General features: G+C 40.0%; 2 protein-coding genes across 5 annotated transcripts; both read right to left on the bottom strand.

Annotated features, from left to right (window-relative positions):
* Positions 1–5,048: 5,048 nt before the first annotated feature.
* Positions 5,049–19,266, bottom strand: LOC121517944 (zinc finger protein 335-like). Of its 4 annotated transcripts, none has more exons than XM_041800068.1 (29): positions 19,158–19,256; positions 17,192–17,260; positions 16,691–16,884; positions 16,324–16,600; positions 16,125–16,202; positions 14,775–15,905; positions 14,490–14,672; positions 14,215–14,376; positions 13,379–13,637; positions 13,115–13,292; positions 12,921–13,033; positions 12,799–12,817; positions 12,492–12,608; positions 11,654–11,730; positions 11,331–11,491; positions 11,012–11,235; positions 10,820–10,919; positions 10,638–10,726; positions 10,268–10,524; positions 10,033–10,147; positions 9,746–9,943; positions 9,342–9,484; positions 9,075–9,214; positions 8,867–8,961; positions 8,674–8,751; positions 8,444–8,527; positions 8,295–8,354; positions 7,547–7,652; positions 5,049–5,865 (listed from the first exon to the last, which is right to left on the bottom strand). In XM_041800068.1, exons 3-29 carry the CDS (start codon positions 16,880–16,882, stop codon positions 5,744–5,746), a joined length of 4,758 nt encoding a protein of 1,585 aa, XP_041656002.1. In that variant the 5' UTR covers positions 16,883–16,884; positions 17,192–17,260; positions 19,158–19,256; the 3' UTR covers positions 5,049–5,743. The 4 variants fall into 4 exon arrangements, with proteins under 4 accessions (XP_041656002.1, XP_041655999.1, XP_041656000.1 ...); XM_041800065.1 differs by having other exon boundaries at positions 8,665–8,751; XM_041800066.1 differs by lacking the exon at positions 17,192–17,260 and having other exon boundaries at positions 8,665–8,751; positions 19,158–19,266.
* Positions 19,267–19,696: 430 nt separating this feature from the next.
* On the bottom strand, positions 19,697–23,989 carry mmp9 (matrix metallopeptidase 9). The gene is made up of 13 exons (XM_041800336.1): positions 23,669–23,989; positions 23,159–23,397; positions 22,838–22,986; positions 22,619–22,747; positions 22,345–22,518; positions 22,067–22,240; positions 21,802–21,975; positions 21,556–21,711; positions 21,251–21,473; positions 21,021–21,160; positions 20,784–20,934; positions 20,540–20,643; positions 19,697–20,443 (listed from the first exon to the last, which is right to left on the bottom strand). Exons 1-13 carry the CDS (start codon positions 23,804–23,806, stop codon positions 20,319–20,321), a joined length of 2,076 nt encoding a protein of 691 aa, XP_041656270.1. The 5' UTR covers positions 23,807–23,989; the 3' UTR covers positions 19,697–20,318.
* Between the last annotated feature and the right edge of the window lie 3,714 nt (positions 23,990–27,703).

Here is a 27,703-nt window from a genome sequence, read left to right on the forward strand (position 1 = left end):
ATTAATGCCTGAGCTGCAGCCTCAATCAAGCAGTACAGAGAGCTGAGTCAGACTGTCACACCATACTGTGTGGAGTTAATTTTTCCACGTTTCCTGATCCCAGTGTAAACATACAGTTGATGCTCTGACGTCAGGACTCCTCTATGAAAATAATTAAGGAGAGTTTGGTTACTTTCTTTAGCTAGAAACCTGTACAATACCAATAAATATGAGATCTGTGGCTGCAATGTATTCGGCTGCATCTCTAGGGATAATGGTTCATGGCTGGTGGGTCAGGACCCAAGTGTGGAGGCAGAGCTGTTCTAGGTGGGTCACCAAAGTCTGCCAGGAAAAAAAAAAATGTGGAAAAATGTGTAATGTATGTGGGCATACATGATACATCCAATTATTTAAGTTTTGGTTGTTCTTTTTTTTCAAGGTCTTGATTCATTTCAATAAATTAGGTGTTATTGATGGATACGATGTAAAATAAAATCCTTCCCGTAGTTCTGTAGCAATGTGCCTCTTAAACTTGTTTGTTTTGTCTCGTGTCTTTGTTAAATGATGTTTTGCTCCATCTCAGGATCAAATTGCCAGATTTCTCACTAATTTACTTTGACTGGTTCAAATTTTTTAGAAGTTTGGGACACAGTTTCTCATTAAGAAATTAGTGGTTTGTCCTTAGGCTGAGAAGAGATCTAAGGCTGGTAGCTCCAACTGCAGCAGAAAGGTTTTCAACCCCTCAGTGACTGTTTTGGAAATATACAGTGCCTTACAAATTTATTAGACCTCCTGTCATAAAAATGAGAAAACATACATATTTCAGAAATCTTTCAAAAACTTGTTTAAAACTAAAAACTGAAACTAAAAATGTTTTACCATTTTGGACAGGAATGAGGAATTTCAAACTAAATTCACCTTTTTATACCCAAATTTGAGCCGGCTCACTGGGCTTCTCTGAGAAGTCAGAAATTAATCAAACAAAACATTCAACCACTAAAACTCATTTTTCTGTTCAGGAATGCAAGTAAATAACTATAATTTGACCTATTAATCAAGAAATAATAATGTGCTTTACTATTTTTTCTGGGTTTTTTTGTAAATAAGTAAATTTGAAAATTAATGGATAATAATAATAATTATATTTTAGCATTAAAAATATCGTTTGAGTTAAAGAGCTTCTACATATTGGTGTATTAACCATTGTAGAAACATAAAAAATGATTTTGGTAATTACCAATGCTGTTAATTTAGGGCAGCTCTGGCATAAACCTTACTTTGTTTAGGGTTAGGGTGGTCTAATAAATTTGTTAAGCATTGTATTTGTATTTTCTTATTTGTCAAATGGAATGCTTAGGGTTGCAGCATCATCTTTGGCCTGGGTGTTTCCAACCAACCTTGAACTTTAGGAGAGGTCTTAATCAGGTTTTCTTCTCCGGTTTTGATAGTCTCTCAGGCCTGTGCACAGAATTGACTGGGCCCCTGAAAAACCCAGAGAATAGACCCTCCCCTTTAGTGACTGACTGATATCAATGCAAGAGTGTTGGATCAGTAGCATTAGTGTTAGCGTCCTGGCTAACAGTAATTCATTTTGGAGGTGAAAAGAGTGTCTAGCTTTTATAATGTCATATAGCTGGGTTCTGAAGTTCAAATTATTCATTTATGACACTTTTTAACCCCTTTTCATCACTGTTTGAATTTTGTTGAATTTGTTTGCCAGTTAAACCCAGTTTTACATCTTTTAACCAGATTTTTGCCCATTTTTCCACTTTAAAGCAATTGTCGCCACTGTCAACCAATTTTTGCCACTTTTTAGCCGATTCTCACAATTTTTCCCCCTATTTTTTGCCTTTTGTAACCAATATTTGCCTCTAGTGTTCCATATTTGTCTCTTTTAACCTAACCAATTTTAGTTACTCTATAACCTCTTTTCAACACTTATTTCTGCCTGTTCTTATCACTTTTTACCCACTTTGCCATTTTTTGCCTTTATTTTGCAATTATTTAATCATTTTTTCCCTTAGAGTTGTTTTAATTCCTTCCTCTTTATTCTCTGCTATCCTGACAAATGTGCACAGCATGGCTTCACTCTGAAGTCTGACATTACTTTGCGAATGTTTTATTCATGGTGCCATCCACATTTTTAACATTACAAAATAAAAAAGTAATTCTGCTTTAAGAAATCGGTTTACATTTTGAAGAAGGCTACACTGTACCACAGTATAAATAAAAAGAATTTGTTAATATGTTGCTTTGATAAGAGTGGTTATTATTGTGGTTCAATATAAAATATGGTTATCAAAGCTCAACTTTACAAACTCTTCAGTCACCTTAGTTTGGACCTGAAATGTCGGAGAAATAATCAACAGTCTGATCTGTCCATCTGCTCTTCAGAGAAACTTGACCTTTTAGAGACAATTCAAAGCCACCAGCTTTTTGTGACTGAAAAGAAGAACAGACTAAAAATAGATTATTGAGCAGCCCAGAATAGCAGAGAGCCAGGTTTCCTTTGAAAAGCAGAGAATAGCAGAGAGAGAGGCTACCTCTCAGGTTGTAATAGAGACAAAACTGATAAGGACCAACATGGTTGTAACAAAAGATAACCTGATGACATCATCTGATAACATCTGCAGTTTTAAAACATGAACAGGAACAAAGTTAAACAAAGTCACAGAAAATCCATGTGGAATTTAACACAATTATTTAGTAGACATCAAGAAGATAGCACGCTTTAAGTGTTGACTTTTTTTGACTACATTATTATTAATATTATTATTTTTTTGGTCATTTTCTGTTTTCGACAATACATTTCCAAAAAGTAAAAAAAAAAAAAAGGACAAACATCTCTTCTTTTTATTTTACTCTGTTTGTCCATCATAAGGTGTAATTTCTAAGAGTTTGACTTATTTATCAGCTTGAGCTAAAAAAAAAAAAAAAAGATTTCTTGTGATAACAAGTTAATTTCCCAAGCTCTAGAGAAGTTGACTCATGAGAACACGTCAGTTACGGCCTCTTTGGGCTTTTGTTTCCCAGTTTAAACCAGTGATCATCAACTGGTGACCTGAGGGACACATTAGGCCCCTCAGGGCTTCCAATCCAGACTCAAGACATCATATCTAAAACCTTCAAAAAAGGCTGAATCCTCTTCCCCTAATGCGACAAAAGGCATCTTTTGTCCAAGACGTTATCAGTTGTAACTTATATTGTCAAAATCAATGACATTTCCTACAAGACCTAAAAGTGAAACCTGTCAAATGAATCCCTTCAAAATAAGGGTCTAAACACACTTGTGGACTGCTAACATGGAGTACTCCACCATCCCATCATGCTCTGCCCTCAGGGTGGAGTCAGGTGCTCTTTTCTGTGTGTTTTGCGTCATCAGGTTTGCGTACATTTCTGCAGGTTTCTGATGAGCTCTGAAGTCAACTGTGGTGTAGACGATGCCACTCGTATCCTGAAGGAGACAAACAAGAGACGTGTTGTTAAGGAAGTTTTCAAGAATAAACACTTTAAAACAAGTGATGATGAATCACGGAGGCCATTTGTTCCCCGTTTAGCACTTACAGAGGCCTCTGGCTTCAGTGACTCATGCTTAGCATGTCCATATATGTCTACAGAAGAAAACAATATCACTCTGGGTAAGAAATGCACAAAGCAACATGGATCACTGATGGACATGTAGATTTATATGAGAATGCATTCAAAAAATCTGCTGACCTGTCTGTTTACGTTTCGCCTTCACCCTGCAGACGACTACACCAATAACTGAAGTGATCAGAATCATCACTGTGATGGACACAATGACGGCCAGAGGCAGGCTGAAACTCCAGGGAAGTCTGGAAAGAAAAATATATTGCATTTAGACAGATGTTTGACAAATAAGCAACAGGAAATGAGTAGTGTGAAAGAAAAAACCTGGGGCTGTCACTGTGGTCCTGTGCCAGAGCAGGCCCAGTGGATTCTGGGATTGTTGTGGAGCTGGTTGAAGCTCTCATTACTGTTGTTAATTGGGTTGGTGGAGAATGAGACTGGCTGTGGTGGCTTGAAACCTCTGCAAAGTGCAAGAATACCAAATAAGCTTGAGAGCATATACATACTGTCATTGTTTACAGTTGTTCCCTTCTCAGTGGAGAATAAATGACAGAAAAATTAATTTGCAAGTAGCCACAATGTTGCCATAATGCACATTAAAGGCTATTACATAAACAATTTATTGCAGCGCATTAAGGATGAAAGACTTCTTACCAGATATCTCAATATAGTAATCTCTGTAGATGTGGTTTTCAGTTCCCAGCACAATACATCTATAAAATCCTCCATCCACAACCCGCACATTGGAGATCTTAAACTCTATCCAGCCGTTGTTTTCTGTCTTCGTTACTCTTCCTCTCAGTACATCGCAGGTATATCCTGTACTGTCCAGCAGCTTGTAACATCCTCCAGGATAGAGCTTACAGCAGGACTTGTTGTAAGTGTTGTAAAATGACGGGAAGGCCAATCTGAGCAGTATGTGTTCAAACTCCTTGATCCTCTGCTGCCCTTTCAGGTGAGGGAGTCCTAGAAACAAGCATCCATGTTAATGTAGTGAACAGAAAAGAGCCCAAATAGTTTTTTTTTTTTTTTTTTAAATCAAACACACCTGTTAAAATGAGCAACAGAAATAGGAAGTTCATCTTGACCACTGCTCACCAGGTTAATTGGGTTTTTTATGTGTTTCCAGTGTTTTTAGAGGATTTGAAGCCCCTCCTTCCTGAAGAAAGAGGAAGTTGTCATTTCATCACATAGAGGGCAGACAGATGTGTCCCTCATGTGGCTGTGGGCTCCTTGTGCATTGCAGAGGCACACGGGTTCATATATTTTGCGTTAAACTTCTCCTTTTCATACTACAAATATACATAGACAAAGGAGCAGGGACATAATGTATGATATAACATGACAAAATCTGCTTATATTAATGAGGGGAACTCTGGCAGAAAGATGGTCTGTATTTAATTTGCAAAACAGTCAACATGCTAGAATCACCCTTAATAATAGTTATATCACACCAAACCTTTCAGCCTTACCACAGATCTGCATTCACTCATGCAAACAGACTTTTTAGTCTTCTTTTTCCTCATGCCTGTCAGCTGAATTTAATTCAATATATTTCTACTTTATATGAAGTAAGAAAAATGTAGAAGGATACACAAAGTGATTTATTTGGTATCAGCTTTAAGCTTATTAAACATTTTCTAGTCACCAAATCAGCACATATCCATCATGGACCAGAAGACAAAATCAAAAGATATGTACATATTTATCAATAAAGCCAAAACAATGTTGTGGCATTCATAAAATAAACATATGGAATAAACATTGCGCTTTCACTTCATCCCATTCAAACTAAAACATTCCTATTTGGACGCTCTGTGTAGCTTCTATAACATGATATAAGTCTTTAAATTTTTCTTTGATTTCATTGTCTTGCAAAAGGAAGCAGTTGAGGCACATAAACATGAAGCATTATTGATGACAGAGGAGACAAACCCGTCTTATTTTGACTACTGAGTGCACAGCCTTTGAGAGAAAAGTTAGAGAATGATCATTTTTATTTACAAAAATGTTTTGATTTGTGTGCGTCTGCCCAATGCAGGTTCAGTTGTGGAGAAGAAAATGTTCCAGTTCAGCTGAATTTATAAATAAGATGAGGTCAGTGTAGCTCATAGCGGTGTGTGACGGTCCTGCTCGGCACAGGTTTGTATCCAGGTAGCTTTGAAGAAGTTGTCTACTCCTCTGTGAAGGTGATGACATCGTAGTGGATGCCTTGCTGCTGCAGCTGCTCCAGCTGTTCAGGTGTTGCTTCAGTGTAGACTGTCTGAGTCTGTGCCATGGCTGCGTCTGCTACAGCTGCAAGAACAAAGATCAGCCACTTACTTTGATTTTTTGGCATGATGTTTATGGTATTACTGACCTTAAAAGTCATTCAAAAAGGATTGGATTTTAAACCGTTAATCAAATGGATTACGCAGCAGGTTTGGTTTGTTTTAGCTATTTTTTTTTACCTTTTTGAAGCAGCCAAAGCTAAAAGAAGTACAACCTTTGGTTGGTGGGTGAAGTAATATTTGCTTTGAGTTCAGGCCAGCAAACTTTCTTTTCCATGAATGTGCAAAACTATATAGTAACAGCACATGGATGCTTTTTGGCAGCATCTTTATAGGTTATTATTACAAAAAAAATTCAAATGGCCTCTGCTCCACACAGCATTAACATACAATAAAAATAGCGAATTATTTCAATATTTACCCTCAAAAACACTGTCAGAAACTTTTTTTTTCAGAGATTAAATAAGTAATATGAGAAGAATTTATCAGCTAAGAGATCATACATACAGTGCATTCAGAAGTATTCAGACCCCCTTCCTTCTTCAAAGATATTCTCAGGGCTTTTTGCTTATGTAAATATAGAGGAGAGTCATGGATGGAGTTGGAAACAGGGATGAGACATACAGGAAAGTAGCCACAGGCTGGACTTGAGCCTGTGCATGGCATGCCTTAAACCACTAGGCTTTCTGTGCCCCCAGACCCCCTTCACTTTTTCAGTTTTGTTATGTTGCAGCCTGATACTACAGTAAAAAAACAAACACATCATAAAGGATTTTTATTCTCATTAATCTACACTAGCTACCCCATCATAACAAAGTGAAAACAGAATTTAAGAACTTTTAGCAAATTTATTAAAAATAAGAAAAAAGAAATATCACATTAACCTAAGTATTCAGACCCTTTGTCAAAACACAATACATTTAGATCAGGTTCCTCCCATTTTTTTCAATCTTTGTTGAGATGTTTCAACACCTTCTACACATTTACCTGTGGTGAATTAAATTGATTGGTCATGATTTAAAAAGGCACACCTCTCCATAGAAGGCCTCTCACTGCTGACAATGTATATCAGTGCAAAAACCAAGCTATGAGGCTTTTCTTTGTAGCCTTCCCTAGATCTGCCCCTTGCAACAATCCTGTCTCTGAGCACTGCAGGCAGTTTCTTTGACTTCATGGCTTGGTTTTTGCTTTGATATGCATTGTCAGCAGTGAGAGGCCTTCTATATACAGGAGTGTGCCTTTCCAAATCATGTCCAATCAGTTTAATTTACCAAAGGTGGTCTTCAATCAGTCCATCGAAACATCTCAGCAATGATCCAGAGAAATGGGAGCAACCTGAGCTAAATTTACAATGGTTTTGTAAAGGGTCTGAATACTTATGTCAATGTGATATAACCAGTTGGCAAGTTTGCAAAAATCTCTAAAATTCTGTTTTCATTTTGTTGGTGATGGGGTACTGAATGTATTTAAAGAGAATTAAATATATATATTTTTTCAAATGTAGCATCTAGCTGAGAGATAACAAAACTGAAAAAAAGTGAGGGGAGTCTGAATACTTCATAAATGTTCTGTGACCCTAGACACACATTTTGTCAAATGCTGTATGCACATTCATCAGCATATGTTGTTCTGAATTTAGTAAATGTCAGACAGTATATAGGAGGACTTAAAAAAGTTGACATGTTCTTTCCCCAAAGAAAGCCAACCTGCAACAGCAGAGTGAGCAGCAGCTTCCAGATCCTCAGCATTCACGACTTGTTGTTCCGAGCTCACTGGTAGATACTGGATCTGACCATCATGACTTACAGCAATCTGGACACATAAAACACATAAAGCAATGAGTTTCTGTCAGAACACAAACCTCTCTGTTTATACCATTGTCTTGGTGAATACTCAATTCTGATGGGTTCTGGAAGTCCCATTGGTGTACATTAACATCTGATATTTGGGCATCTATCAAACTTCTTTAGTTTAGTTTTTAGTTCCGGTAAAAAAAAAGAAAAAAACCTTTACACTGTTCCAAATTCATGCGCAGCAGCACTTAGATGAAAGTAGTAACCATAGCAACCTGGGACAGTCATATTTTCTGAGCAGGGAGTACAGTATCACTAGCCTAAGGTGCCTGCGGACCATCATCAGCTGTCATTTAACTGACATAAATATAATGATAGACTTCAGGTTTGAGACCAGTAATGTAAGATGGTCTTATCTCCGTGGTGTAAGCCAATATAAGTATATGCAGGTTCATGCCCTTTGAGATGTCCAATTATCAGGGATTAATGGATTTTGCAGAGGCCACTGTCCAATGCTGCTCAGCCTCCACGTCATCCATTAATCCTTGATAACTGGACACTTCGTCGGGCACTAACCCTTACGTAAAGCATATCAGGTTTTCTTTCCCGGCAAATCCAGCACAATCTCTAACTTAGACTGTATGACAAACATCTGCCTCACCTGTTGCTCCTGCAGAAAGGCCCCATCACCTTCATACTGAATGATATGTCCATCAGGCATCTAAAAAGTAAAAGAGCAGGTCAAACCAAGCACCTTAAAATGCATCATCTACTCATCATGATGTCTTTATTGTAAGGCAGAAAACAGACCTGAATGTGGTTTCCATCAGCTACAACCACATACTCCTGAGGGATCAAATGTGGCACTCCATCCTGTGAGATGATGTACTGAACCTGGTACAACGTATGTGTGACAAAGGAGATGAGACAAAAGCTGGAGAATACAATACATGCTATAAGAATGTTATTTCTGACACTTGATTTTGGACACGTTTATTACACGTTTATTATACATGAATCTATAGAAGTACCTCAGTCACCTGGTTGTCTCCTGTCATCAGGTGCTGAACTGTTTGTCCATCTATGGTGGTTATCTGCTGGATGTATGTGCCATCCTCCTGATTGATAGAAATGTTCAAGTATTCAGTCAGAAAAAAAGCAAAGACTAAGAGGGACTGCGATTATGAGACAACATTTCAAAGTAACATGTATGTATTATGCAAGCCATGGTACCTGGTCTGATAGTGCCTGTTCTTGAGCTACAATGATGTGCTCCTGACCCAGTGCCTGCAACCGCTCTGGAGTGATCACTGCCTGCCCCTGCAGGGCTGTTAGACACACAAATCAAGTTTTTAAAAAATATATAATATTAAAAACATTTATTGTGCTGATCATTAAAATTTAATAGTATAACCCCAGGTAAAGGTTTTGTATCCCTTACACTGTAGCGTGGCCAGCGCCTCTTCATCACTGTTGACTATGATGGTCTGCTGAGCTGTAGGGGTTCGGTTCTTGCGAGTGGGATGATCCTGATTGTGGAGACGCTCCATGTGAAACTTCAGATGGCCATTACGGTTAAATCTGAGAATTTGCAGGATAATATGTACATAAATAAATGAATTACTAAATAAATAAATACATATGCAGTGTTATGACAAAAGATTTGTTGCATTCAAGTCCTAAAATAACTGAAACAAGTTCCTCTTACCTTTGTCCACAAAGTTTGCAGGCAAATGGTTTCTCATTGGTGTGGGTCATCATGTGTCTGCGCAGGTCTTTTTTGTTCTTGGAAGCAAAGCTGCAGCTTGGACACTTGTGAGGGCGAAGGTATGAATGTAGCTCCATGTGAGTCTACGAAAAAAAGAGGATATCAAGACAGGCTACAAAATACATTTGGAAATAGTTTAGCTCAAACAGCAGAGTAAGGAAAAATTACCTGGAAATAACAGAATGCATAAAAAAAACATTAGAATAAACATGGGTGGATTTTAAAAAAATCCTAGATCTATCATTGGCAGCTTGTGACTTTAGATTGTGAAGATTTTCTGTCAGTTTTCATTAGAAACTTTTAACAAAAGATTCTACAAATTGCTGCACAAATTAGAAACCCACCTTAACCTCAGGCCAGGACGATGAGGTGAAGTTACAATCAGGACACTTGAATGTGTTGGGATCCAAGTGCGCCCTCTTGTGGTTCTCCATGTCAGAGCGTCCGTGAAAAGACTCCATGCATATTCTGCAGGAAAACCTTTTGGTGCTTAAACCAGGAGAGTTCCCAGCAGAGGGCGAGGCTGGAGCTTCACTGCTCAGCTGACAGAAAACAAAAAGAACTGTAAGAATTAAACTAATACTCTGTGCTGATAGAGCTTATGTAGAAGAATAACCGATCTCTCATTTACCTCCACCTGCTGCAGAACACCATCAGGCAAGCCTGAAGAAAGGTAGAACTTGTCACCTTTCAGGCTCTCTGATCCAGATACTTCTGCAGCCTGAGATGGACTGCTCTCACCATTACTGTGGAGACATGACAGACTTTAGAAACAGGTCAAGAAAAAAATATAACATTCATTCAAAAATTCTAATAAAAATGTGCTTCTCCTTATTACAGAGAATTCAGATTCTGTGTTATGTTACCTGTATTCAGGACTCTGGTTCTCTTCAGGAGCCTGCTCTACCACACTGAACTCTCCTCCACCCTCATAGGCTTCTATGGCAATCTGGGTGAGCTCTCCTGTTTCAGAAGTGGCTGCCTCGTAGGCCTCCTGCAGCACTGTCTCTCCGTTCTCAGACACATGGAAGGTCACAACCTTTTGGGCCTGGCCTGGTGCTGTAGTGACTGTGCTCCATGTGCCTTTCTCTAGAGCTTTTCCTTCAGATTTCAGCACTGCCACCTGAGAACAGGTTAGGTTTTCCATCACTTTCCTTGCATTTAAAATGCAAGCATATTTAACATTGCAAGCCTCTGCAAGATTTTTGTTCTTTTTGGACAAGGCATTGCACATACTTGTAAGCTGTTTCCAACCAGTTCCCGGGCATTGCTCATATTCAGCAGCAGATCAAGAGCATTCTGAGCGGACAGCTCACTGGATTCAGCTGGAGACCACAAAAAACTAAGTCAGCATCTTTCCTTTAATTAATGTTCATCACCAAATATCTAATGTCTCCTTACTGATAAAGAAGTCTGACCTTGTTCATAGATGATGGTGGTGTTTCCCAATGCATCCTGGGCCACTGATGCATTTTCCATACCTTGCATGGCTTGTAGCGTTGCAGAATCAACTGCAACCTTTAAAAGAAGGGTTAAAACCACAAAAATAAGAGTATAATCTCTCAAGGATTAAATCAAAACTGAGAGTATAAATTCTACCAAAGACTCACAATAGTGTTCTGTAAACCCTGCACGTCGTTATGTTGTTGCTGTTTGAGCTCCTCTATCTGCTGCAGGGTGAAAAACGGTCTGCGTCGCCTTCTGACTGGCTCTTCAGGGTGAGACACTGACCACTCCTCAAACGACTCAGGGTGACGACACTGCACATGTAGGCGTAAGTTCTTCCTGTGCTTGGTCATGAAGTGGCACATATCACAAGAGAAAGGCTTCTCTCCTAAAGGAAGATAATCCCCTGTTAAGTGAGTAATGCAGTAGTAAATTCATCAGGTAAATATAGAAATCTGATCAATTTAAATAAGCATATTAAACCTGTGTGTTTGATGGCCAGATGTGACACCAGGAACTCTTCTTTGGAAGTGGAGTATTTACAGTAGTCACACTTAAAGGGCCGGTCGTTTGTGTGAGACAGCTGGTGGTTGAGCAACAATTTCTTGTTGTCGCATGTGTAATCACAAAATTCACACTTGAACCTGGCAGAAAGAACAACCAGAAGTTATTCAGTGGGATGTCATCCATGAAATCATACTCAACGACCGAGTGTTTCAGCAAATTCTGCTAAAGCCATGCTTGGAGAAATGAACAAACAGAAGCTAACAGAGTATGACATATGCATAAAAATCTTCAGTACTGACTTGCTGTCTCCAAGACTCTGGATGTGGGTCAGTAGGTGCATCTTGAATGTGTACCGTTTCTTGAAGGATTTGCCACACTATAAAGACAGAGGGGAACATTCAAGAGAGGCTCTACAAAACCTTTCAGGCAAGTGCAAGTACCTACAGTCAAACATGGTGGAGGTTCAAGGATGTTTTGGGGTTATTTTGTTGCCTCTGGCACTGGGTGCCTTGACTGTGTGTAAGGAATCATGAAATCTGGAGACTATCAAAAAAATTTGGGCCACAATGTAGGGCCTAGTGTCAGAAAGTTGGGTCTGCATCAGAGGTCATGGGTGTTCCAGCAGGACAATGACCTGAAACATACTTCAAAAAAGCACCAAGAAATGGTTGGAGACAAAGCGCTGGAGAGTTCTGAAGTGGCCAGCGATGATTCCGGATCTAAATACCATTGAACACCTATGAAGAGATCTTAAAACTGCTGTTGTAAGAAGCACCCTTCAAATCTGAGAGACCTGGAGCAGTTTGCAAAAGAAGAGTGGTCCAAAAATCCAGTTGAGAGGTGTAAGAAGCTTGTTGATGGTTATAGGAAGTGATTGGTTTCAGGCATTTTTTTCCAAGGGTGTGCAACCAAATATTAAGTTGAGGGTGCCAATAATTTTGTCCGGCCCATTTTTTGAGTTTTGTGTAAAATTATGTCAATTTTGTCTTTTTTCTTCTGATTTTTTGTGTTGTTCCAATGCACATAAAGGAAATGGTGTATTTTCTGGAAAAATTCCAGGGTTGCCAATACTTTCGGCCATGACTGTACATAATTCTTTACAAAGTAAATTTCCTTCAGTGTCCAGCATTATCTGACCTTATCACACATGTGTGGCTTCTCAGAGCTATGAGTCTTCATGTGCTGGGTCAGTCTCTTTTGCATGGGGTAAACTCTGTGACACACGGGGCAGAGGAACTCTGACACCTTTGGTACCTGTAAGAAAAAGCCAAAGCCATAAAGACAGATAGTGAACTACAGAAGCCACCATCCAGGACAAAATGAGACTAGATGAATTCTCTATCCACACTTTTAAATGAAGCATATTACGAATTAAACTATTTATGACATGTAATGTAAATAGGAAATGAACTATTATTAAAATATGAGATTAAAAATTACTTACTGTCTCAGTTTTTCTTTTCCTGTGGAATGAAAAAAGGAACATCATAAAATTATTTTAAAACTTGTAAAAGTGTCCTGTATAAGCAGTAAGCACTGTTTGTTGTTGCTGTCATAATAACTAACTTGTCTTTATTGTGGACTGCTGAGTGGCGAATGACATCTTTCTTGTAGACGCTGGTATAATCACACTCCTCACACTTGAACGGCTTGGTGCCCTCATGATTGAACATGTGTTCCTGCAAACAGCACACAGACTTTTAGAAGACTGAGTTAACGTATGTGAGCATTAGATAGCATGAATGTGTGCCCTGTCAGACCTTGAGTGAGGACCAGCGCTTGCAGCGATAGTTGCACTGGAGGCACTTGAACAACTCTGGGTCATTGCCTTCATGAGAGTCCACATGGAAGCGCAGATCTTCCTGAGTGAGGAAGCGTGAGCCGCAAATCCAACAGTTGTGAGGTCTCAGAAGAGGTTTGAGGGATTTATAGTACCGACTGAAAGATCAAGGCGGAATAATGCAATTAGCATGCTTATGTAATAGTAATTGTAACATAACGTAATTTGGGAATGTTCCACCTACTTTCGATTGATATACTTCTTATATTTTTTCCGAAGAAAACGCTTGGAAGGTCGGCCACGTTTCCTGGGAAAAAACTCCTCTTCAGGCTGAGAGTTGGATGAGGGGTCTTTGTTCTCAGAGTCTGATTGGCTAATTGCTGCTTCAGCGGAATCTCCTTCAGTCCCCACAGCAGGACCGTTGTTCAATCCAGAAGAAGTAGCTTCTTCAGGAGCACAGGTATCTGTGCTTACCCTGGGCTTCTTAGAAATGCTCTCTGCTTCTGCAATAGATATATTAAAACAAATAGATTTTAAAAAACAAACATAATTGTAAGTCTTTTGCAGTGTTCATTTCATTCAGAAAAGTTTTTCAATCTCTTGAGTTCTGAGCGGACATCAACGGCTCTAGATTGATCTATGCTTATGTTCATGTTTTGAAGAATGAAGTAAATAAATGTGCTTACGCACAACACTGGCTCCCATTTGTTGTGGATAATAGTCGTGTCACTGAGAAACCCAATTTGCATACAACCAGACTTATGACAATATCAAATATGTTTGATATGATCATAACACCAAGACTGAAGAAAGACTGCCTTAAAACAGCTAAAATCAGGTCTTAAGACCACCTTATACGTAACGACTGAGACAACAGGACTGAGCTTTGACTTAAGCAAGGCTCCCATGATTTTACTCTGACTTTGGAATTTTGTCAGCGACTTTGAAATCGGAGGAAAAGTCATTAGGTGTGAGGCCGCCTTTAAACAAAAGAGAATTCTGATCTAAAGACTAGAACTAAATGTAAAATAGCTGCCTAAATTATTATTATTATTAGTATTATGGGCCCTATGGTCTCACCTTTGCCACTGTAGCCTTCTTCTACGAGGCTGTACTTCCTTGGACGTCCAACCTTGCGTCGAGGGCGCCCTTGAGTAGAGGATGAGATCGGAGGAGCAGGTTTCTTCAGAACAGGTGGTCTTCCATTACTATCCTCATCTGCTGGATTGTAATCGCTATCCTCTGTAGGTAAGCAAAGGTGCAGGTAAAGGGATAACTTAATATGACTGATACACTTTAATAGATCTTCCCAGTCAGGAAAGTATAAATATACATCAACTTTCTTTCTCCCTGACCTTCAGGATCATCAATAGCACCAGCATCCACAATATCATCATCCTCTTCTTCTGCTTGTTGCGGCTCAGCAGCCTTCACCTTTGCTGTCCTTTTCTCTTCAGCTTCCTTCTTCTCTGCATTGCGACGGGCCAGCGTTTCACTTTTAGGAGGTCTTCCCCGCTTACGCTTCTTTGGCATCTCCCCTGCAAACCAAACATTTTAGTACAAAAAATGTTATTAAAATAAAATAAATCCTCAAATGCCTGTAAAAGTGTTGAATAATGAACAACAGCACTGCATCTTACCTGCAGGTTTGAAGTGTTTTTCTCTCATATGGTTGATAAGCGTGTCTTTAGAGGCACTCTTGTAAGGACACATCTTACACTTGAACTGCTGCACAATCACAACTTCCATCATCTCCTCCAACTCTGCCAGGTTTGGTGCTCTTTCTCCTGAACCTTCCTCCACAGTTGATGTTTCCATCTCTCTTACCATCCCAGCTTCATCCTGAGGCCCCTGAGAGCCCTGGGGTTCCTCTTGGCTAGGAGAGCAATGTTGGGCCATTTCAGGCTCTGGATTAGAGGTGTAGGTCCCACTGCTGCTGATGAAGGGCCCAGGCTGGCTCTCACTGCACTCCAGTGCTTCAGGAAGCCCAGCAGAGCCTGCTGTGTCTGCCAGAGGGAGGTCTGATGAGGAGCTGTCGTCGTTATACAGAGAAGCCTCAGGGCCACTGCTGCTCTCCCTGTAACAAGAGTGCTGGGGCTGTTGCTGAGAGTGCTGTGGCTGATCTGGATCCTGACTCTGCTCATCATCTTCGTCAACGTCTCTTGCTACATACTGAGAACAACCTGGTTGCTCAGAGTCTGCAGCTGCAACACAACCTGCTCCATACTCAGCCCCATACTGCCGGCTTGTCTGTGTCCGGTGGTCTGCGCTGCTGTCAATGTAGCTGCGTGAATGATGCGGTTGCTCTCCATCGTCAACTGCACACTCCAGATAACCAGCGCTGCACTCAACCACGTAGTGTCCCCTGCTGATGGGATTTGAGTCCGCCCCGCTGCACTCCACATACCCAGGCAGGTCCTGGTCACTATTATCCCCGCTGTAGTCCGGGAAACCTGATTGAGAGCGAGTCTGATCAGGTTCCTCACTTGAACACTCCACATAGGAAGATGAAGACTCTCCGGTCTGGTCTGGACCATCTGTACTGCAGTCTAAGTACTGGGAGGGGTGAGAGTGCTGCGGCTGGTCAGGCTGACTGCTGCTGTCCTCTGGGTACCCTGAGTGTCCAGGCTGATCATCTGGCTGATCAGGTTCAAGGTTGCCCTGAAGGTCTCCCTGGTCCAGACAGGTGGATGTGGGGCCTTCGGCGAGAGCTTCTATGGCTATACGATCAGAGAGTGCTGAGGATGACATCTGGGCAACCATAGGCGCACCTTTGATAGACAAATACATGGAGATTTATGTGGTTTGCACAGCTAATTGAATGATTCCCTAACAATGTCTGAATGAATGAAATCAAAATGTAACTAAAATAAAGTTCTTTTCTTCAAGAAGTTGATATGGAACGGTTTACTCTCTCTACATAAATAAACCTCTCTGAGTAACTTTCCACTACAGTAGGTGGTTTGTTAAATGTAACTACCTACACTTACCATCATCTGGTCCCTGTAGTATCAAATACTGGGTTGTCTCTGCACCTCCGTCTTCTGCGCTGGTCACAGCTATGCATCCTAACGGAAGAATATAAAGGATGAGCAGTCTGGCTCTTTACTGTAAAGTAATTTTAAAATTAAAAAAACTCAAAGCAGGAAAAGTAAGAGATAATGGAAATTGTAGTGTCAGTAGTAATACCATTCATGATGTCAGGACCGATTGTGGACTCTATGATCTTATCAATAGCAGAACCAAGGTCCGACGAGGTAGAAGCAGTTGAGTCAGATACCATCATGGCTCCCTCAGATACAGCACTGGAGTGGACCAGCACTTGTGCTGACTCAGACACCAGCACTGACTGAGTCACTGTGGAGACACTGGACACACTGGTCGACTGGGCCACTGATGAGGAGTCTGGGAGGTGGACTGATGAAACTCTGATGTCTGTGCTAGAGCTGGTTTCTGGGATGAACACCTTAGTATATATGGACAAGAATGTGATGGCAATATAAAGAAAAGTTAAGAAATACTTTGTTTTTTTTTTAAACCAAGTCAAAAAGCTTACCACAAGTCCCTCTGAGCTCTGTCCCACGTGGCAGTCAGACTCTGGGGCCTGTGTATGAGAGGCAGCCGCATCACTGCTGTCTGCAGACATGGCCTCTGATGACTCCATACCCATGCCACTTTCAGACGGCTCTTCCATCCCTGAGGGACCCGCGTCACTGCTGCTCTCCACTTCATTCTCCTCAGAGTCCATAACTATCCATAAAGACAAACAGAAACTCAGAATCAGATTCTAAGAGGGCACATCATGCTTCTAATAGGGCTTGACTGTTTTTTCAGGGCCAGTATAGATATAGATTATTAGTAGTTTATGAGGTCGATAACTGACATTTGGAACCGATATTTAATGATGTAAAAAATGTACATAATTTGCCAAAAGTAAAATTGCATAATCATAAAATGAAGGAACATAAACAATTTAGCCCTAGCTCTGTCAGCATGGGAAACGGCAAAGAGCAACACAGTAGAAGCAGGAAAACAGGAAGTGACACCATATGCTCACTGTGTCAGTGGCACCCAGGCTGAAGTGTTGATTGGCTAGAATTCATGTAGGACAGGACATTTGTTGAGACTGTGGAGAGTAAAAATAAATCCAGAGGGGATGACTTTGCACATTTTGTGTAACCAAAGTAGGAACCTTTAAATTATTCTTAACTTGGCCAGTTGTCTGTAAAATAAAATACAGTTACAAATAATCAGCTAAATACTAAATATTGACCAGGCCGATAATCAGTTGATCCCTAGTTTCTAGATGGACAAAACAACTCATGTTTTGGACTTTGGTAACGTCCTAAAGTAAAGCCCTGTTTGTCAGTAGGGAATAATGGATTTTTGCACATATCTGTTATTTACAAATTAATTTTAGCCAATTGCAATATCAATACCATTATTTGAATGTAGATCAGTCCTAAAACTTAAGTTCTTGAAACACACAATTTAAAGTTTAATGATGAACTAATGAACAAATTAAGGTCCTTAAAACACTTAATTTAAAGTTTATGAAATGATGATGAACGGCGAAAAAGACATAAGCTGACTCAGGGTCTGTCAGTCTAGCCTAAAACTCCACTAACTTATTTATCTGTACAGCCAATATTTACAGCTGATATGAGCAGATTTTATAGTCAAAATATCTGCTGTAAATATCAGCAGAAATGTTCATATTCAATAAAGATAATTTACTTTACGAATATCTGCCCGTATGGATATCACGCCTATAACATTGTGCATTGCTATCAGTAGCTGTGGTGTTTGCACAAAAAGATATTTTTTTGTTCCAGCTACTGTTTCACAAGATAAATGGCAAAGTGAGTACAAAATTAAAATGGTAAGGAGGTCTTAAACTTGCCTAAATCATGGACAAAAATGCACACATTGTAAAAAGCTGTCCAAACAAATGAAAAAAAAATGTGTTGACTGAAGGAAAGATGACCCATGAGATATAAACTACAAAAAAAAGGTTTATTGAGGTTGAAGTGTTTTAATAATAAGAAAAACAACCTACCACCTGACAAATTAAGCTTTAAAGAATGCAAATTTCTATGTAAGCGATCATGTAAGTAAATCTTGCAGTCCTATTTTACTCTGTGCACTCAATTATAACTTGATTGTGATGTTATTTTTCAAGTGTTAGAGACAGTGTAAATGTGGTTCTGTGTACGTTTTGGTTTAACGCTAGAGTGCAAGGCAATTTCTCCTCGTTATTTCGTTTTCATGCTGGCATTTCATTAGGGAGAGGGGCCAACCATCGCTTCCAGCAAGTAGAGACTATGGTTTACGCCAGTAAAGGTAAAATTGAAGTCACAGGGGTTTCACGAACAGCTAATGTTTGTCTGTGCTAAAATTGAAGTTGCTTAAGGGTACGTGAACCATATGAAGGTAGTCTTATTTAAGCGAATTGCAACTTAAATAGCTCTTCTCTTTGTGTGAATCATCCCACATATGGCAAAGGTTGCAAAGATATCAGCAGTCAAGATGAGGAGTTTATTTAATATTTATTTATATTTTGTCATTAAACGGTAACATTCGTGGACGTTTAACCACAATAGCTAACGTTAGCACATCGCTGGCTAGCTAGCACCGTTGTTAGCTCCGTATATCGTGTCCTACGAATAATAAGCTGTTATCAACCTCGTATTTAAATGCTTCTGTTTTAAGAAGCCGAATGGAATTGCTATTAAGAAAGCAAGGCATGTTTTGGATGTAATCAAGTCTACATATGGGACCGGACACCGTCCGACTTAACGTGACTGTTAATGTTAGCCGTCTACGGGCCTAGCTGCCCATCACCCTGCCTGCTCAGCGTCGCCATTTTACACCAGGCAGCCTCTTTTTCCACTCAGGCATTCTGAAAGCTCTACTGAGGACCTCGAGGGCCTAAGTTGCAGCAGACCGCCCAAATGCTCTCCCTGAAGAAAATGAAAACATTTTCCCTCCCCAGCTCTGGAATCTCCACATTTTTTTCTTACCTTGTATTTTCGAGTAGAAAGGTATCCTCCGGTATATACGCGCTAAATCGAACAGAAATTAGCAACCGATAATTGTTGCTTCATTCTAGTCGGGCGCCATGAGTTTCTCCTTGCTTCCTGTGTCTGCAACCGGATCTTATTTATTATTTTGGTTGAAAAGGACATGTCGTCGAACAAAACATTGGTCTTTATCATCTCATATCAACTTTTGAAATGAATAGATAAATAACCGTGATATTACTTCTCATAATATTTGATAAATATGGTATTTGTAATCGTTAAGTGGACTATTGTTTTTAGAGGAAGACGCATTACGCAATGGATGCGGAGTAATATGCACTTACGCAGGGCCGTTGCTTCTTGAGACTATGCGGTTGAGATATATTCCCACAAAACGGTGGCTGTTACATATATACTTGTGTGCATGCTTTTAATGAAACTTCAACTTAAATTAGAAAGGGGAGAAGCAAGACATAATATAATAATGTGCATGTTATCTGTATAAGTGCAAGAGTCAGAGTAACGACAGTGACAGGTAATTATCACTTAATGTTTATTGCATTGAAATTAAAGATTTTAGTACAAAATAAAAGTCTAATAAATAATTTCAGTGGAGGAGACATGCATTGTCTTCCAGTGCAAGTAAATGGCATTGAAGCCATTTAAGAAATAACACATTGAATTATACAAAACATACAAGCTTCAGGACACAAAAAATATGAGATTTTGCTTTAAATACCAAAAGAAAACAAATTAAATCCAATACTGCTGAGAGTCTGAACCTGTCAGACTTTAAAATAAAATAAAAAAACCTGGAATTTTATCCAGGCAGCTTTTTATAATAGCCTTTTTCATACGGGAGTCAGATTTTAGACTACCATAGTCAGTTCACATATTTGTAACAATGACAGAGTGGTGCCAGAGATCTTGATATACTTTGCTTTCTGGGTCTTTGATGTTTTTGGTCTGTTTTAAAAAAACAAATGTGTATTAGATAGAAATAGCTGACTTGCCAATTATTGCATCCCAAAAAGCACACACATTAACTGGCGCTATACACAATTGCTGCATCACATTCTTCTTGACACCTGCACTAGAGAAATAAAAGAGGTGCTACCACATTACAGGTTATTCCCAGTTCTACCCTAGGTGTTCATCTGCTCAGTAGAGAGCCAGTGAATGATCTGTGCACTTGAGGAGGTCGTATTTCACGTAGCCGACGCGATCCACCTGCCTGCGGGAGTTCATACGCCAGTAGAAGCGATCCCTGCAGAAGTGGATGTGACCTAAAGAGAAATATTCATAATACATTAATTCAGTGCAAACAAAACTGTCATTCTACTTTTTTTCGTTGAACTCTGTGGATGAAAGTGATTTATTACCTTTGTACAAAAATACATCATGAGCATCATTGGGAACACCACCAAACACGGCATCTGTGTATCTTGGGTACCCTCTGTCGATTTTCTGAGCCTTCACATCGAGCCTGTATAGTTCAAAGAAAGAGGTTTATCAAAAAACAATCCTTCTCAAGTAATGATAATTGATTCCGCGTGAAAATGACAGGGCAGACACTTGAATTTGAGATTGAAAATTCAAACAACAGACTATAAAGCTTGAACTCACCTCCAAAAGTTCTCCCCACTGAAGAGCAGCACTTTGCCTCTGCCCCTCTGCAGAGCTCCCTCCACTTTCTGAATGGTGCTGGGGAGGCCGAGCTTTTCAATGCTGCGAGGGCCCAGAACATTCTTTGCCGTGTACACCCAGAATCTGGTTCCTATAGGGGAAAGATGATCATTACACTGCCTCCACCTTTAGTTTAATTGATATTAGTGGGCTTTACAGGGTATGAGGTTACACTACCTGAGAAGAAATACAATTTCCTGGTCACAAGATCCTCAAAGGCAGAGTCAATAACAGCAGGAAGAGCTGGCCATTTCTCAGAAATAGAGAACGGCCCCTTGGGTCCTCCTTCACCATTGTTGGGCATCTTCCAGTAATATCTAGTGGTCATAAACATACAATGAACACATTAACACTTCCACTTCCTGTTTGTGTCCCTTATTTCTTCATTATTAGACTGATTTGCTGACCCATTCTTGAAGAAGTGTAGCTCTTCACTTATCACAGTGATGGTGTCAAATTTGGTGGCCTTGCAGGCATCTTGGGTTGGGTCCACAGGAGCTGTGGTGGTAGTGATGGTGGGCTCAGTGGGCTCAGGCTCCTCTGTGGGTTCAGTCGTTTCCTCGTCTGGGTACTGGGTGGTGGTAGGGGTGTCAGGCTGAGGTGGGGTGGGATCAGGGCCAGTTCTGCTTCCTGCAAAGCAAAAACTGTGTCAGTTGAGAAATCACACTTTGAAGAAGTTATTTTGGCTGATACTAGTTGGTTTTAGCCGTACCATAGAGGTACTGAATGCCTTCGATGTCGTCTTCATGCAGAGAGAAGTCTTTCACATAGCTGTATGAGGGGAACATGAGAGCCTCTCTGATATTGGAGTGATCCAGGCCAAGGGCGTGTCCGAACTCATGAGCTGCCACAAGGAACAGACTATAACCTGCAACACAAACAGTCAGGAATAATATTAACTGAATGGGTATACAAGGCATTTTAATTACTCTTTTAGTTATTTGTTCAGCTTACTCACCCTGATCAGGGCAGAAACCCCATTTCTTGTCATCATTGTAGTCATCAGTTGTACTGCACCACAGCTTGCCATCTACCCGGCCCTCACTTGTGCAGGAGTTGTATTCTTTGCCCAGAAACTTAAATGGGAAGTGGCAGGGCTCTCCCTCAGAGTTTCCACCGATCACAGCTGTGTCTGTCCAAAACAAGCACATAAAACAACAGTAAAATAAACAAGCCATTGTTGCAGCCCTGCACAGTATTTCATTGCGGTTCCAGTCACTCACCACGGCTGGGGCAGAATCCATATTTTACATCCCTGTCAAAATTGTCTGTGGTGGCACACCAGCGGTAGCCATCACTGCGGCCCTCAGTGGTACAGCTGTCATATTCCTTTCCCTGGAAGACGAAGGGGAATACACACTTTGCTCCATCGGCGTTTCCTCCAAATGTGAAGAGAACTGTCAGGATGAGAATTAAGACAAGTGAGCAGACAGCATGACAAAAACAAACCCAAGGTCCTCTGACCTTTGATTTTCCTTGCAGAATAAAGAGTAAAGCTTACGTTCACTTGGGCAGAAGCCATATTTCTGGTCTCTGCTGTAGTCTGCTGTGGTGGCACACCATGGCAGGTTGTCAGTGCGGCCATCAGTGGTACAGGAAGTGTAAGATTTGCCCTCAAAAATGAAGGGGAAGTGGCACATGGCTCCATCCGCATTCCCATAGTGGGTCTTCACAGCTATGACAAAAAAACAAACAGGTTGACACATTATGAGCAGCCACTAGAGGGAGACATCCTCATATTAATGCTGACATTGGAGTTAGACTTGTTGTATTACCTGGTCCTGCTCCCAAAGTCCAGTACTCATCATCATCAAAGTGGGCGTCGCCCTGCATGCCCTCACCAGGGGGGTATGCATGAGCCAGAAGGCCATCTTTACCATCAAATGGGTAAGGGTCTCCATGATCTGAGTGAAAGATTAAATATCCATTAATGTTTTGTGTTAAACTTATCTTGAGCTCAAAGTCAAGCATGTGACAACAATGCAGAAACACACCAGCTTTTCCGAATGAAATCATGATGTCAGCTGTTCCATCGTAGAGTCGGGTGAAGGTGAGAGGGGTCACATCACTCCACACTTTGAAGGCTCTGACGAAAGCGTCATCGATCAGAGCGCTGTCCATGTCAGGGGTGTAATTAATGACTCTGTGGAGAAGAGCAGCATGACACTTAGCTTTCAGAAATCACAGTCGGGATTTATGTCCATTAGGCACTCTTGGGTACCATTTCATTGTGGTGCCTTCCATTACAAAGTACAAGCATGATAAAGTCATTAACTTGAACAAGATACTTTTTCTGTCACTTTCCCTCTACTCACCTATAAGTGACATCATTATGGTCCCATTTCAGATCTCCATCAAAGGTTTTGTAGTTGGCTACATCAGGAACCCCACAGCGAGGCTGCTTCATGGCCTCTATGGTGGCTGCATCCAGTTTTCCACTCTCCTCCAGACCCATCTGCCTCTGCATCCTTTTCAAAGCTTTGGAGGTGGACACCATGGACTGGAAGCCACTGCGCTGCAGTGTGTCCAGGTAGCCAAACTTCTTCAGATACCTCTGGCAGAAGAACACAAAAACATATTAATAGGTTCCTGCAGCTGATGACAGAAAAAGGAAAGTGAGCACTTGTGAAGTAAAGTTAAGTCTGGAAAACAATTTCAAGTGTTTTATGCCCCCTAAAGCTTGAATTTAGTATGAGATATTTCTTCTTTTCATAAACATGACAGTAGAGAGTTCTGTTTGAATAATGACATCCCTGCACAGCTTGATTGCACACTGTTTGGGGATTCTCAGCCTATCCAGACAAAATGAACCATCTGCTACTCACTTCTGCCAGCTCGGTATCAGTCACGTTTTTGATGATGTCTCCTGGGAAGTTGACAAAGACAGACTTGAGGGGGAGGCTCCAACCAACTTGCGTGCTTATCCCCAAAATTAAGCACACAGCTAAAGCACAGCATCTCATGATGAGAGCTACTAAAGACTGCTACAATGAAAAAAATGGGTTTATAGCCTCGCAGGTAGCAAGGACTCAGATAACAAATCTCGAACGGCTTCTGTGAAGATTAGCAGTGTTTCTCCTTCAGTGTTTTTCTTCACCCTGTGTTTTGACTGCAGGCTCTTTTTGCTGTCTTCCCTCTCTGCCCTCACTTGGGGTTGTGGACCTTGTTTATATGCAACATAAAGTCTTAGTCACTTAACCTCGCCCCCCCGCCTACAAACCTCAACCCTCCCACTTACTTCTTGACACACTGTTTCTACAGCAGACAAGGGGAATTTCCAAAATATCCACTTTTAGACTTAGTTAGCAGCTAATGCATGGTTAACTAGTTGTCCTTTTTTGGACATATTTTAAACTTAAAGGGGAGTTTTGAGTACAGGAGTTGCAGTGGGAGAATAAAAATAATGTATAGCATTTATTTATGGCTACATTGATATTACATAAATAAGGGAACAACGTGCATGAAAATCAACATTAAGAATTGTTAAATATCTTAGAAACGTCTTAGAGTTCATTTTTAAATCTATACATACTATTAAAACACTTAGAATTATATCATCTACAGACAGCACTGATACAGTCTTAAGACACTTTATATACATTATCATTGTCATTCTTTTGATCACATTATGGACATTTTTGTCCAAATTATCTTGTTTTTTTAAACTTTTTTAAAATCCTTTTTAATTTTTCATAATATGTTACATTCAAAATTTTAAGGTGTCTGTTAGTGTAGAAATTTACTTTCCTTTAAGGTGATTACAGACACACATATCCACTTCAAAAAATGTTCTTTAAGTTATTGTACATTAAATATTTTTTTACAGACTTTTTGGCCTAAATATGTCAGTCATTTTTAAAATGAAAAACATGAAAAATGGGGTATTGGGGATTTTTTTAAAATCACAGTTCTTGATATGGTTAAGATTAGCAGCTGAAGTTGATTTGAAGATTTAATTAAACAGCAATGGTTAAAAATATTATCATACACTATACTGACAAAAGTATTTGGCCACACCTGTTTATTTACTGAATTCAGGTATTCCAATCAGACTGGTTGCCACATGTGCATAAGATCAAGCACCTAGCCATGCAGTCTCCATTTGCAAACATTTGTGATACAAAATGTGTCGTTCTGAAGAGCTCAGTGACTTCAAGCATGGAACTGTGATGGATGCTACCTTTGCATTAAGACGGTTAGTGTAATTTTTTCCTTGCTGGATATTCCCCAGTCAACTGTAAGTGACATTTGTTGAAGGTGGAAGCATTTAGGAACAACTGCAACTCAGCATGAAGCTGAAGACCATGCCAACAACTGCTAAGGTGCATGGTGCTTAAAGTTGCCAACATTCTGCTGATTCCATAGCTGAAGAGATCTGATCTTCCACTGGCATTAATGTAAGCACACAAACTGTGCAATGGAAGCTTCATGGCATGGGTTTCCATTGCCAAGCAGCTAGATGCAAGCCTCACATCACTGTCCAACACCAAGCGTCGGATGGAGTGGTGTAAAGCACACCAAGTGTATAAATTATTTTTTTGAATGTTTTGGACATTTGTGCCCTTAATTGCCTCAATCTTAGAAAACTGGAATAATACCAGAGAATTCATTAAAGTAACGCTCTTTCTGACACATGTTTTTACCTGAGTACAGCACACGCACATCATGGGACCCAGTCAGACACTTCTCTTATTTTCATGCTTAAAGGCATGATAAAAAAAGTCTAGTTCCACTTTTTTCCCCCAAAATAGGTATGAATTTCCTCAACTGAAAACACTGAAAATGGGTCAAGGAAAATGAACCATCATAAAGAAAAGTGATGTTATTTTCTCAATCTGTAGCCCTCAATAGTCTCTGATTATTGAAATTTGATTTATGAATGTGAGGATGAAGAAATCCCTCGTGGTAATTCATCGGTTTGGGGAAGTACCTGCTTCATCATCATAACAGACTGCTGATGCAACATCTGCCCTGGCTCTATTCCCATTGTGAGCCAGCTCATTAGCAGTGACTAATGTGTCTTGTTCAGTGAAATTATTACAGCAAATACTTCTTAATTTCTTCATTCTCAAGATCAAACACCTGTTATATAACAGTTTGAGACATGTTTTAAATCTCTGTTGGCTAACCTGTTGTCATGAGTTATCAGATATGTTTTGTAGTGTTTGCATGTTTGGTTTTTGTTGATATTTTGGGGTCTGTGAGTATCAAGGTGTTGTGGGCAGGGATGTGTCTCAGCCAGCATGACTTACTGTGATCCCACATGAATGACCAAAGCTGCAGATGAGGGGCTTTTTTTGCACTATCACACTGCTGACATCTTGTATTCCTGTGCAAACATGCTTACTTAGTTGATTTGGGGGCATTTTCAGATTAAAAAAATAAACAAGTTTTTCAAAAGGGAAAAACACCATGTAAATACAGCAGGTAGTCCTAGTCTGAGCTCTGTAGGCTACATTTACAGAGTGGCTACAAAAATATTGGCTGTGTTGCAAGATATTTTTATTTTGCTGAAATTTCCCAAAAAAGTGAGCACATCTCCGGTCTCACGGCTCTTTAGAGCCTCGCCTTTTATGGTAAAACAATCTTGAACCTATCCATGTCTTAATGAAGAGGAGGTGTGAAGTCTTGGACTTGTGGTTTAGTGAGGAAGTTATTCTTCCTCATATTTGAATCTGCGGTTGACTGATGTGGCTGATGCTAGTCACAGTTTGGCACTTGCGTCACTCAACACATTTCCACAAAGTTGTTTAAGAAATGATCTTCTCATCATTGACTTCTCCTTTGTTTAGTGTCTCTTTTTAAACTCAACTCTACAGAGAGCTGCAGCTGTAATAGTGTACATCTTTTTGCATGTATATGATGAGTGTTAAGCATAAAACAATCTATACGCTATTTATTATCAGGACATGTTTTCAATCCTTATAATTCACATACTTCACGTGAACTATACACATGCTTCACATGTGAAAGAGATTCCAGCAGGTAAAACACATCATACTTTTTGCCTAACTTAACTCATAATTCTTAGGAATATTTTTCACATGATTTTTATGGTATCTTTAGATTAAAAAGTTCAAGCTACTCCATATGACAAAAAAACTTCCCTTGTTCTCTGTTGGTACCAAGGCTGCCATCTAAATGTGAAAATATTTGAAAACGGCAAACAAATCAGAATGTTGTCATGTAAACAAGGCCTAAAAAGCATTTGGTCAACCTCCTACATCCCAGCATCCTCACATGAGAACAGAACATTTGAGGTACCCTGCACCATTACTCCTAATTTTGCTGACCTTAGACCTGTTGGCCTCATCCATAGACACTTTCCCACCTTGTGGTCTCAAAAGCACATTAAATCATCAATGTCCATTTAAGACACTGATGATTTAATGACATTCAAGATGACCAAAATGCTCTATAGCCACTCTCAACACAAAACTAGTTTACATTTTATGATCGAAACTTCTTTATTTATGCTTATTAACTTTTTAGTTTGATATGGCATGACAGTCAGACAAGATTTGCCAAGCTACAATATCTCTAAACAGGAAGTACTCTTATGAGGACATAGGGACTTTTTACTCTTGTAAAAATAAGGAAATATAGCTTGGGCAGATTTTGGAAAGAAATCAGCAGGTTGCGTTGATTTGGACTTTGCTGATGATGTTGTGATCCTTGCAGACGGTAGATGTCCTTGAGGGGCCTTTTGACTTGTTGGTGTTGTTGTTAAGGGGCTGAAGCCTTGGGAATGCACATCTCTTGGCCAAAACAAAGATCTAGGCATTTAGGGATGCCTGGGATACTGCTACTGAATCTGCTCGTGAATGGTGAGAGTGTGGAAGTTGGAGAGCAGTTCAACT

This window comes from Cheilinus undulatus, linkage group 11 (assembly GCF_018320785.1).
Source record: "Cheilinus undulatus linkage group 11, ASM1832078v1, whole genome shotgun sequence".
Lineage (NCBI taxonomy): Eukaryota > Metazoa > Chordata > Actinopteri > Labriformes > Labridae > Cheilinus > Cheilinus undulatus.